The 13,289-nt window shown below is 35.3% G+C and overlaps 1 protein-coding gene across 6 annotated transcripts in view; it reads left to right on the top strand.

The window, feature by feature from the left end:
- Window positions 1-13,289, top strand: part of DMD (dystrophin) — a 2,246,075-nt gene that overhangs the window by 956,115 nt on the left and 1,276,671 nt on the right. For all 6 annotated transcript variants that reach the window (XM_055393453.2, XM_055393450.2, XM_055393451.2 and 3 more), the window contains one exon: window positions 4,730-4,924. In XM_055393453.2, coding sequence (XP_055249428.2) covers window positions 4,730-4,924 — 195 coding nt within the window. The remainder of the gene's footprint in view (window positions 1-4,729; window positions 4,925-13,289) is intronic.

Below are 13,289 nucleotides of genomic sequence, written 5' to 3'. Positions count from 1 at the left end.
CTGTATAGTTAAATCAGAAATACCTTTTAAATCTATAACAATTAAGATTACATTATGAAATGAAAATATTCGTGTTTGAATTATTGGAATTTAAAAATGGAAATTATTTTACGACTGTAGATCTCAGCAGTTATAGCCAAATATATGTTTTAAAAATTATCTTTTCAAGTTGATAGTTTCTTCACTTATTTAGTAAATATTCTTGAATACCTACTATAGGATAGACTAGATATTATGCATGAGTGTCTACTGAATTTATTTTATATTGTAAGGTACCTAGGGTATATAACATTATCTGTTTAATTATCATGTTATTTTACTGGTGATTTCTCATGAGATTGGCCATATATGTCGGTGCTGATGTGTTGGTGCTTTCCTTGGTGGGAATAAAAGCCTTTTCTGTCATTTATCTCATTGGCTTAGTGACTAGATTTCTACCAAGTTACTAATTTATGTTAATGCATTAGAAATCCTTATTAAAATGCAAATATTATCCTGTGAAGGATAACACTTTAAACAACTATAAGCCATTAACATATTATCAACATTCAGTTTATCAGTTTAATTATATGGTAATTTAGCTTGGCCCTAAGGAATTAAGTAAATCTGATGATGTGGAAGGGAAGAATCAACACAAGGCAGATCAAGGAACAGGTGCAACCAGACCCTTTACAATGGACACTACATATACTTGGCCTCCTGGAAGTAGGATATTCTTAAAGACTACTATATCCAGCTCCAACTGATTGTCTCTTTCCCTGCCAGCTTGCCTTACACCAAAAGTTTGTTCTAATTTTAGAAAATGAATATAGATATAAGGAATGACTTTCTATAATACTTTATACTAATTATTTTATGTATGTAGTGTGTTTTATTGTTTTTGAACCAAATGTGAGTGTTAATCGCTCAGTCATGCCCAACTCTTTGTGATCCCATTGACTGTAGCCCACCAGGCTCCTCTGTCCATGGAATTTTCCAGGCAAGAATACTGGAGTGGGTTGCCATTTCCTTCTTCATGGGATCTTCCCAACCTAGGGATCCAACCTTGGTCTCCTGCACTGCAGGACGTTCTTTACTGTCTGAGCTACCAGGGAAGAAGGGGTAAATTATAAGCTTAATAAAATTTGTTGATGAACTGCTTTATGATCATTCAAAGATTGATCCTCCCCTTTTTTGTGTGACATAGCTTCACATAAGCAGATTTCTTGATAATGCAGTGAAAAGGGATGAAAATTACCAAGAGAAAATGTTCTCTTGTTGCTATTTTCTTCATTGTGGATCATAACCAACTCATGTGATCTCATTAGGCTTATTATTTAAAGTCATTCTGCCCAGTGATTTGATTGAAAGCACGCAAGGCTGAGTACGGTCAGAATGATAGTATTGCCATGCCATTTATGTGTATCCAAAACTGTGAACAGAAAAGACTAAACCATTACGTATTCTAGCTGTGTCATATTCTTGTTTTTGTTTTTTGGTTTTTTGTATGCCATACTATTTGAGTCTTCTTTCTCTAGATGGATTAATTTTGCCATATTTGATTATTTGATTTGCCTTTTTAGGGCTTCTATACATGGTCAAAGAGAAATAAATACAAATAACTGCCCATCTTATTAGAAGGAAACTTTTTTTTAAGACTTTTGAGACTAGGAGAGAAAGTTGCCTGTCTTAAACAACTTAAGTCTTTTCCCATTACCATATTATTTATGGCCCATCAGAACCTATGTAAAAGCCTGTAAACCATTTGGGGACTTATATACCATTGTATTATTATTTTTAAATCATTTGTAGTAATTAAGGATGCTGTTTTTAAAAAGATAATAAAATACAAATTAACAGGTTTTCATATGATAGCACACTTTAAATTATTGATAAATAATCTTATATTAAAGATTTGGCATATCTTCATTCTTATTAACACTAATGAAGTAAAAAAGAACTAGTGGTCCATCACAGCATTACTTTTTTTCCCCAGATATTTGTCTATCTTTTGTTAGGCTTTGAATCTGTTGACCTGTTTTCTATATACCACATTTATATTAGATATAGAGGTATTTTTAAAGAATATATCAAAATGATATGTCATATAGTGCATTTTTCTTCTTGAGTTTCTTTGACCTCATAACTCATAAATGAGCCAGTAACCACAACCCATTTGAAACTTTTATATTGAGGAGAGAGAAATCCTTTAAATCATGGAGGAAAACATTTTGTTTTAAAAACTTAGATATAATGCATCATTTGTTTCAAAACAGGATCATCTGTATTTCATGCATGAAATGTGGCCCTTCAGGAATCAAATTTTAAGTAGTACAAAAAAAGTGATAACTAAAATTTTAGAGAAACCGAAGTATATTAAAAACTTTATGAGTGATACCTGTGCCTATTTACAGAGCTCAAAATTTGAAACCAGTTTTCATCTCGTTTAGGTGTTAAAAATAATAACTTTGTCCCATAATAATCCTTTTTAAACTTCAATTGAGCTTTCCATTTGTTAATAAAAATAGGTACTTTAGGGCTTTCTTCCACATCTCTTGATTTTCATTCCAGGAAAATGAGCATAGTATATTCTTTTGGGTATATATCATTAGAAATGAATGTGAACAGAGAGGAATAAACTGAATTAGTATGGCTACAGCACTTCCTTGCTAATGATGCATGAATATCTATAATGATATAAGGTGGTAAAGAACATTAACAAAAGCAAGTTGATTTTCAAAAAGTTAGACAAGATTTGTACACATCAGAATTCAGAAGGATATAATTATTCAAGGTACAGTTAATGAAATTCAAATGAAAAGGCAAAATCTGAATATGAGTGCACGATTTTGCATAAAGAAGAGAAAATGAACACGATACTTCCATTTACACTGATTTTTTAATAACTGTCTGAAATATTTATTAAAACCAAACTGAAAGGTATTCAGTATATATAGTTTATCCATTATAGACCTGTATGACTGTGTCAAAAGGAACGATGTATTTTAAGGGGTAGATAGTAAACTAAATCTCCAAATACCCAAGTCTCTTGGTTCACTTTTACAATGAGTCTCCATTCATTGTATATGAAAATTACGATACATCTCTCTGTATTGAAAATTATTGTATCTATTAGAACTTTATAATAAATGAGAACACTCAAAATGTATAACTGAATTTTCTTGAAAATGAGCTCACAATTTTCCAAATAGTCTATTTCTCATAAAAGCTCACAAGATCATCCCTTAGCTCTCGCTCTTCAGCTGATATTCATCACTTAACTTCTCTTATCTGTGATGACTGGATATTAAGTATGAAGACAGTAGGAGGAGGAATGAAATCTTCCAACTCTAGCCCCAAATTCTATTATTTTAAATATAAAATTATAAGTGCATTTCGATTATCATTCCATTGATCAAGAAAGAATAAGTATCATATATTTGGCCACGGTACATGCAGGAAACCAAACTTTGTAAAAGGTACAATTTTGTAATGTCAGCTAATTTGTGTAATTCTATGACTTTGCAATGTCATAAATAGATGAGTCCTCTAAATTAGGATTATTTTGTTTTTGTATTATATAAGAAATGTGTACAAGAATCCTGGACCTGGGTGATCAAAAAGAAAACATAAATAGACCAGTTTATATTTTTACTCATCTTAGTGCACGCTCAGTCTCGGGATCCTAAACTCCATTTAATTACATTACTGCAAAAATGAAGATGGTCTCCTCATAAAGGCTGTGCAGTAACAAGTGACTGTGTTAGCATGCTTATCGTCAGAACTCTTCCAGAGATCCTGCCACTGGAAACCTTCAGCTGACCACATTGCCAGGCAGATGGCAGTCCATGAACTCAAAACAAAGTTATTGGGAAACTAATTACAAAGTTTGTTCTGCTTATAGTGTAAACAGAGAGCAGAGGTCATTTATCCTTTTGCATTTGTGTGCCATACAGTGTTTATTTCTTGCTCTTATAAAGCATAGGGAAAGAGGCATTCCTGACCAAGTCCAAACAGTCTCTGAGGCCCAAATATCCCTCTCCTAGCATGTGAATGGCAGGCAGTGAAGCATAGTTGCAGGAGGAGAGGCAAGTGCTCTCTTGGATCTTTGGGTTTTGGGGAGTTCCTATTAAAATGTGAATTTCATTCTCAATCCTATTTGTCTAGGGCCCTACTTTGCAGTTTAACTTAGCAAGAAACTAGCATCAAAGAGAAGGGTTGATGCTGGGAATTTAGAGGAGAAAGTTGCTTAATAGAAAGCCAGCTACCAACCAAAACCACTTTGTCCCTCCTGTGCCTCAATCAAGATTAGCGGAAAAAAGTTTAGAAAAAGTCCCTTGGGTATGAATACCACAGATGTGGAACCTGCCCCCAACCCCCACTGCATCCCACCCCATACTTAGTTTTCCAGTCAAATTAGAATTGCATTAAAAAAAAAACAAACAGTTGTAAAGATCCTTTGTTTCTTGGGGTAAAACTATCCCTCTTGTGACCTTATGACTGTTGGTCTTTCATTCTCCTATCCATGATGCTAATGTGTGCATATCTCTTATTATAAGATGCTCTAACACTTTTTGAAGGAGAGGGTATGATAATAGATAACCTTGTTACTAGACTTACCATCTTGCATTGTTTTGACCTACTTTTCAGCCCTCTGTCAGCTATAAACTGGAATCTATATGTGAATTCAGTAAAGGTCTTTTCAATATTAGGAAGCTAAAAGAATTGTTCTTTTGTATATCTATACCAGCACACTGTCCGTGAAGAATCAGTGATGGTAATGACCGAAGACATGCCTTTGGAAATTTCTTATGTGCCTTCTACTTACCTGACTGAGATCACTCACGTCTTAGAAGCCCTTTCAGAAGTGGAACAACTTCTAAATGCTCCAGACCTCTGTGCTAAAGATTTTCAAGATCTCTTCAAACAAGAGGAATCTCTGAAGGTAAAACCAAAGCACTTCCATTCAGATTTTTACAAGATCATTACGTTGATCATTAATGGACCAGAACATTTGACTTAAATATGTAAACTGAAGGCATTGTGAGTTAAAATATGGAAATCTTAAAACACTTTGTGAGAGAGTTAGCTTTAGAAATCTGTTGAAGAAAGAGAAATGTAAATTAAAATAAATGTGTTATTTATTCCCCAAACGAAGAAACTCACAAAATAATAATTTCTTATATTGAGCTGGCCGAAAAGTTGCTTTGTGATTTTCTGTTGCAGCATACAGGAAAACCTGAACAAAGTTTTTTGCCAACCCAATACTATTGTTCAGGGCAGAAAGGACTCACTAAGACACAAACCTTGCTAGAGAAACAGTTTATTCCCAGCTGGTACATTGCTTGTCTTTCTTTTCCCGTAAAAGGGGAAATTAGATGAGGTTTTAAATTATTTCTGTTGTGTATATAGTTTTAGTTTTCTATTTTCCACTTATAATTTATAGATTCCATTTCAGATTAATGTCTGTATCATACTACAACTTTTGGAATGTAATCGAATATAAAGCAGTAAAATAGTTTATTTAAAATCACCAGGCAAAAGGCTCCAGCCAAATCCAGCTTTTTTTCATAGCACCAACTATAAGTTTTTGAATTCCAAACTAAAACAAATCAGGATAAAGAAATGAACTTTAAATTTTAGAGAGAAGTATCTGAAGATGAATGTAGCATCAAGAAAATACACTTAATAGTTTATGTCTCTATTATGTGTAAAAAAAATAATTTTTGTGATCATACATTTCACACTCAAAATGAAACATTCTAGTGTAACCAGAGCTTAGTATTTTCCAGTACAGATAGCGTAAGATTAGAGACAGACAGTAAGTTTGCCCTCAACAGCACCTATCAGGTAAAGGATTTTCTACTCTAAATGATTTCTTGGTATCTCATTCTATATCACATATTTGCTTAACTATACAAATAGATGAAGCCGTTTGTTTGTTTCAAAATCAGAGTAGCAATATCTTGAGTGACTTGAGGTTAATTTCATGCATTATATCGAATAAGTTAAAAATTATACTTTAAAATAAAATAGATGCATGAATCTCTGGAGCTCCTCCATCCATTTGGTATGGTGCTGTTACTTGTTCTCTTTGAAGTAAAAGTCAAATCACTCATAGGTACAGTGAAGAAAAGAAACAAATCATTTGATAAAAGAGACAGCCTTCCTGTCATAATTCACATTAACTGATTTCTCATGACAGCACAGTTTGTAAGTTCATCTTTGTCCTTCAACATGTAAATCACTGCTAATGAACTAATATCCATTCCTTTCCATGTTCATGGACAGACAGGTCAGGAGAGCAGTGACCCTAAACTTATTAAGTTCACAATTGTTCACAATTGAATGTCTTTCTCCTCATACCTCTTAACCTGGCACACTCAGAAGGATGGGCCCCCTGCTGCACTCATAGCTAATTATTTTTTCTTGCAGATATATTTAATAGTATTATAGCTGATACGGATTGTGATGGTATTGATCACTGTGATCTGTAAAACTGGATTATTGTAGATTTAATCTGACTAGATTATTGAATCCTCATTAGATGGAATTTGAGGTATAATTCCATCTCACTCTCACCATGTCTCCTGCTACAAGCAAATGGTCTTCTTACCTTTATGGGCTTTTTGAAGGGGGGTAGTTTTGATCTCAGTCTTTTCAATGAATATGCATTTCCTCTTAAAGGCATTCATCATTGTCATTATCTAGTAGTAAAAATAGAAAAGCAGTGCATAAATTGTATAGCTGCTGGTTGAGAAGGTTTGAAATTAAATTGTGGTTGATTTTATTCCTGACAGATTTGCATGAATCAAATTACAGAACTGTAGTAAGTAGTGCTGTGATTTAACATACATATTTTTTTAAGTACAATACAACATAAATAATGTACAATAAGTTAAAATGAGTACTTTCTGAACTAAATATAAATAATACAGCACATATGATTTCCACAAGTGTATTGAATTAGAAGGCTACCTAATCATTTTGACAAGAACTAACCAGATAAACAAACACCAATTTACATACAGAAATCTTCATTTAATATTGCTACACTAGCTAAATGGCTTCTCAGGTGGCTCAGTGGTAAAGAACCCACCTGCCAAGCAGGAGACATGGGTTTGATTCCTGGGTCATGAAGTTCCCTGGAAAGGGAATGTCAACCCACTCCAGTATTCTTGCCTGGAAAATTCTATGAATAGAGGACCCTGGCAGGCTGCATGCAGTCTATGGGGTCACAAAGAGTCAGACACAACTAAGCCACTGAGCTCGCATGCACATTGGCTAAGGTGTGTGTAGTGCTAAGTCGCTTCAGTCATGTACGGCTCCTTTCAACCCCATGGACTTCAGCCAACCAGGCTCCTCTGTCCATGGATTTCTCCAGGCAAGAATACTGGAGTGGGTTGCCATGGTCTCCTCCAGGGTATCTTCCCAACCCAGGGATTGAACCCACATCTCCTTCATTGGCAAGCAGGTTCTTTACCACTAGTGCCACCTGGGAAGCCCAGCTAAGGTATACCTAGTGATGAATGAGAAACATGTACAAAAGCAATATTCTTATGTCAGAGCTATTATTATCAATTATCTGCTTAATTAGGCCATAGTTACTCATTTGGGACCTGGCATAAATAAAGGTGAATTATTAGGACAAAAATAAGAGCATGAGTTAGAATAAGGATGACAGCTACAATTTCTCTTCTTCAATAATGAGGATCAATTTGTATTCAGTGCTTAGGCACTCGATAACTAGCATTATTAACTAATACTCCCCATAACTCTATGAAGTATCTAAAGTTATTATCCACATCTTATAGATGAAGAAACTTAAGCAATATGAAATAAAGTAACTTGGCAAAGTTGACACAACTAGTATTAGTCAAGCAAGGATTTAAACCCAAGCAACCACCTTGCATGAAGTGGTTTCTAGGGTATTATGTGGAGTATAGCAAGGATAAATCTGGGTAAAACATGGTAGAATACTGAGATCTGGCATGGACAGTTCATAGGAAAAATCTCCTGGATTCGAATTCTTATTGAATCTGTGCCAGTTTAAAAAGACTCTATAAAAAGAAGCTTGCGTCTTTCATGTGCCTGTTGGCCTTATGCTTAGTGAAATAAGTCACGCAGGAAAAGACAAATATTGTATGTTGTTACTTATATGTGGAATCTAAAAAATAAAAAAAATGACTAACAAACCCGAAGCACAGTTGGAGATATAGAGAACAAGATAGCAGTAGGGGATTAAAGGGTACAAAGTACTCTATTTAAAATAAATTAGGTACAAGGATATATTATACAGTGCAGCAAATATTTTATAGTGATTTTAAATAGAATAGCATCTTTAAAAATATAGAATCACTATATTATACATCTTAAACTATTATAGTATTGTACATCAACCATACTTCCGTAAGAGAAAAAGGGAGGAAGGAAGAGAGGGAGGGAAGGAAAGCGGGAGAAAGGGAGGGAGGAGGGAAGAAAGAGGAGAGAAGAAAGAGAAAAGGAAGGTGGAAAAAGTAAAAGAAATGGAGGAAAAGAAAGAGGCAGACATGCATCATTTCAGTTGTTTCATCTAAACTAATGATAGCACAGATGCTCTGGTTGAGGTGAATAAAATGTTTTGTGTCTTTGGTATACAAAGGAGTGACAAGAAGTGTAGACACATGGAAGAAGCTCACAGATATTGACAGGAGAGTTGGGCCCAATGTCAAGTTTAGATAAGATCAAGAAGTAAAGGCAGCCCTATTCACCCTCAGCAACACTTGGGAGAGTTTGAGATAAGCCGAAAAATCTAAAAACTGTACTGCAAAGTTGTTCAGTCTTCTTTGACTGGTTCAGCTTTTAGACAGGACCCTCGAGACCTTAAAGGAATTATTGGGACAAGCCAGTGAGGTAAGGAGTGAGGATCTTTAAAAAGATCACAATGGCTGCCCTGTTGAGAATAGAACTGTAGGAGACCAAGGGTAAAAACAAGGAGGACAGTTGGAAAATGGATGCCGGTGGCTTGGGCTTGGGTGGTAAGGAGAGATTTTGCAGATTTGGGAATGTTTTCAAAGGGAATATAGAAGGTTTATTTCTCTGTTCACCAAAAACTTGAGGATGGTTATATAAAAGCCCATTCTCAGCAGAGTTTGGACTCAGGAGAATTTAGTCCTGTGAACTCAGTGAAAAATCCCTTAGGAATGTGAAAATCAAGATTTTCTTTTTCAATTTTAATTTAGTTTTTATTCTATGTTGGAGTAGAGTTTATTTACAATGTTGTGTTTCAGGTATTCAGCAGAGTGATTCAGCTATATTCAGATTCTTTTCTCATATATGTTATTACAAAATTTTGAATAGACTTCCCTGTGCTTTAAAGTAGGTCCTTATTGATTATCTATTTTATATATAGTAGTATGTATATGTTAATCCCAAACTCCTAATTTATTTCTCCCCCCCCATTCCTCTTTGATAACCATAGGTTTATTTTCAAAGTCTGTTGAGTCTGTTTCTATTTTGTAATGAGTTCATTTGTATCATATTTTTTAAATTCCACATTTAAGTGATATTATGTTGATAGCTTCCGGTGAATGATGTCAGATCCGTGATCTCCAAAGAAGAAGATTTAGCTTTGGGACCAGGGACAGGGCTTGATCGGTCAAGAGCTTTTGTGTATCAGAGTTTTATTAAAGTATAAAAAAGAACAGAGAAAGCTTCTGACGTAGACATCAGAAGGGGGATGGAGAGTGCCCACTCACTAGTCTTAGCAAGGGAATTATATACTTTTTAAATTAGTTATTACAGTAAATCAAAATAATGTCTCAAGGTTGTAAAGATCTTACTAGACCCACTCCCATAATATGTACTTTAAGATAACAGGATTAGTCAGAAGGTTTTCAGGAAGGAGAAACATGTCCTCAAGCAGGATACATTATTGTTATATAATCCTTACTAAGGAATGTAGAGAAAAACGTTTGTCCTTTCCTCCTCCTTGAGAATTCCTGACCCTTATCTCCTCCTTGAGAGCCCCAGACCCCTTTCTCCTCCTCGGGGACCCTGGACTTTTTATTAAGCTGCCTAGGAAGTGACTCTCTCAATATGATATTTGTCTTTCTCTGTCCAATTTATTTCACTTAGTATGCTAATTTCTAGGTTCATACATGTTGCTGCAGATGGCATTATTTCATTCTTTTTATGGCTGAGTAATATTCCATTGTATCTATCAGTATATACCACATCTTCTTTATCCATTCCTCTCTTGATGGTCATTTAGATTGCTTCTATGTCTTGCTGTTGTAAATAGTGCTGCAGTAAATATTGTGGTGCATGTATCTTTTTGGATTATGGTTTTCTCTGGGTATATGCCCAGGAGTAGGATTGTTGGATCTTATGGTAGCTTTATTTTTAGTATTTTAAGGAACTTCCATACTATTCTCCATAGTGGCTATACCAATTTACATCCCCACCATCAGTGTAGGAGGGTTCCCTTTTCTCCATATCCTCTCCAGCATTTATTGTTCATAGACTTTTTGATGATGGCTGTTCTTACCAGTGTGAGATGATTCCTCATTGTAGTTTTGATTTGCATTTCTCTAGTATTTAGTGATGCTGAACATCTTTTCATATGGTTTTTGGCCATCTGTATATTTTCTTTAGAGACATGTCTGTTTAGATTTTCTGCCTTTTTTTTAAAATTTGTTTTTGTTGCTATTGTTGTTATTGAGTCATATGAGCTGTTTATATATTTTGGAGATTAATTCCTTGTTGGCCACTTTATCTGCACACATTTTCCCCTATTCTGTCAATTGCCTTTTCATTTTGCTTATGGTTTCTTTTGCTGTGCAAAAGATTTTAGGTTTAATTAGGTCCCATTTGTTTATTTTTGTTTTTATTACTCTAGGAGGTGGATCCTAAAAGATATTGTTGTAATTTATGTCAGAATGTTCCACCTATGTTTTCCTCTAAGAGTTTTATATTATCCAGTCTTAACATTTAGGTCTTTAATCATTTTAAGTTTATTATTGTGTATGGTGTTACAGAATGTTCAAGTTTTTCAACTAGCACATTTATTCAGTTATATATTTCCTTTTTTCAGCTGCTTTTATGATTTGAGATTGATTTAATTTGCTGTTTATTTTTCACTTGATTGATTTGCTCTTGATATTTGTGAACTACTTTACAAATATTAATCTCTTTGCTATAATTCGATTGATACTTAAGTCATTAATACAGTACCTCTGTTTTCACTTCTCTTATAGTGAAGATATTATAGATATTTACTGCATTAGAGTTCATATTTATGTATACTTTGGTAGTTTCCTTTCCCTTTGTATTTTTTACATGTCTCTCTTTCATAGGAAATTATTCATTCTTTACTCCCAGCCATTATTTTATCAGGCCCAGCAACTGTCCTACTTTTACTCCCATGCAGCAATACTCCCATCTCTGAGAAGGAAATGGCAGCCCACTCCAGTGTTCTTGCCTGGAGAATCCCAGGGACGGGGGAGCCTGGTGGGCTGCCGTCTATGGGGTCTCATAGAGTCAGACACAACGGAAGCAGCTTAGTGGTAGCAGCTGCTCAAATGTACCTTAAGGACTCACTTTGCCTCTTCCCATTCTCCTAGAAAGACTATCTTGATAATCCCTATCTGATAAATTCTGGAAGTCAGAAGCTTCTACATTAGAACTTATAATTCATGAAGCTGGTAGAAGTTTTGAGGTTGCAATTAAGTTGTATGGAGGCTCTTTTATTCATCAACTATTGAAGTTGTTCTTTGACCAACTATTATGTCTTTTTTTTGATCCATAATATATGATTACTGATTTATTACTTATGGAAGGACACTATCTTCCTATGGAAAATGTTTCAACCAAAATATGTCCTTGTATTTAGGAACAGTTTTCACATGTGGACCATAAAAATGCAGGGAAAATAATTGAAAGGGCAACTTACCATAGAGTCAGTAAATAAAACTTTAAAAAATTTTCTTTTAAAGCTCAGAAAAATTTAATTAATAAGTACTTTAATCCCTTTTGATTGAACACACTTCCCAATTTGGTATGTCATTAATGTAGTGCCTGGTAGCTAGATGGGACATGAAATGGATAAGGATTAGATTTATATAGGATGTTGCCTTCATCTGTCGGATAAAGACAAATTCCAGAGAGTGAAAATGAACTGGAGTTTGAGTCTTTGGTGCTCCAATTTCTCTTTCTCAATTTTAAGATAGATATACTCCCCAATGACTGCTGTCACAATAGCTTCTAATGGGTTTCTCTAATCCTTTTTCCTTAGAAATGAAAGTTTTGTGCTCTTCTGTTAGGCAAGTTACGAAGGGTCTCAAGGCATTTTGTTATCTAAAACCGCCTAAAGCTATTATTTCCGCCTTCTTAAAATGTGAAAACAATCATGCATGGTTTTATAATTCTAAAAACACATATACTTGTATTTCTGTACGTGTATACATTTAACTGCAGTGTTACATTTATTAAGACAGTGATTGTGAAGAAAGCTGATCGCTGAAGAATTGATGCTTTTGAACTGTGGTGTTGGAGAAGACTCTTGAGAGTCCCTTGTACCTCAAGGAGATCCAACCAGTCCATTCTAAGGGAGATCGATCCTGGGTGTTCATTGGAAGGACTGATGCTAAAGCTGAAACTGCAATACTTTGGCCATCTCATGCGACGAGTTGACTCACTGGAAAAGACTCTGATGCTGGGAAAGGTTGGGGGTGGGAGGAGAAGGGGACGACGGAGAATGAGATGGCTGGATGGCATCACCAACTCTGTGGACATGAATTTGAGTGAACTCTGGGAGTTGGTGATGGGCAGGGAGGCCTGGCGTGCTGTGATTCATGGGGTCACGGAGAGTCGGACACGACTGAGCAACTGAACTGAACTGAACTGAACTGAATCAACAACTGCCAAAGATACAATTTTTACCATTTGGCATGCTGTGCAAACGAGCCATCTACTCCTTTTGACCTATTCCCTACGGTAACTGATATCCATCATAATCATAACCACTAGGAAAAACAAATCTTGTTTTTCTTGTTCACCACTGTATCTGCAACTCAGTACAGTCGTTGTTTAGTCACTGTCATATCCGATTCTTTACAACCCCCAGAACTGTAGCCCTCCAGGGTCCTCTGTCCATGGGATTTCTCAGGCAAGAATACTGGAGTGGATTGCCATTTCCTTCTCCAGGGGATCTTCCCAACCTAGAGATCAAACCTACGTCTCCTGCATTGACAGGCAGATTCTTTACCACTGAGCCATCGGGGTGGACAGTACCTAACACTTAATAGACAATTGATGGATGTCTATCTGTT

This window comes from Moschus berezovskii, chromosome X (genome assembly GCF_049115385.1).
Source record: "Moschus berezovskii isolate FMDL1 chromosome X, NW_MosBer_1.0, whole genome shotgun sequence".
NCBI classification, from domain to species: Eukaryota; Metazoa; Chordata; class Mammalia; order Artiodactyla; family Moschidae; genus Moschus; species Moschus berezovskii.
This window is presented reverse-complemented; position numbering and strand designations above follow the sequence as displayed.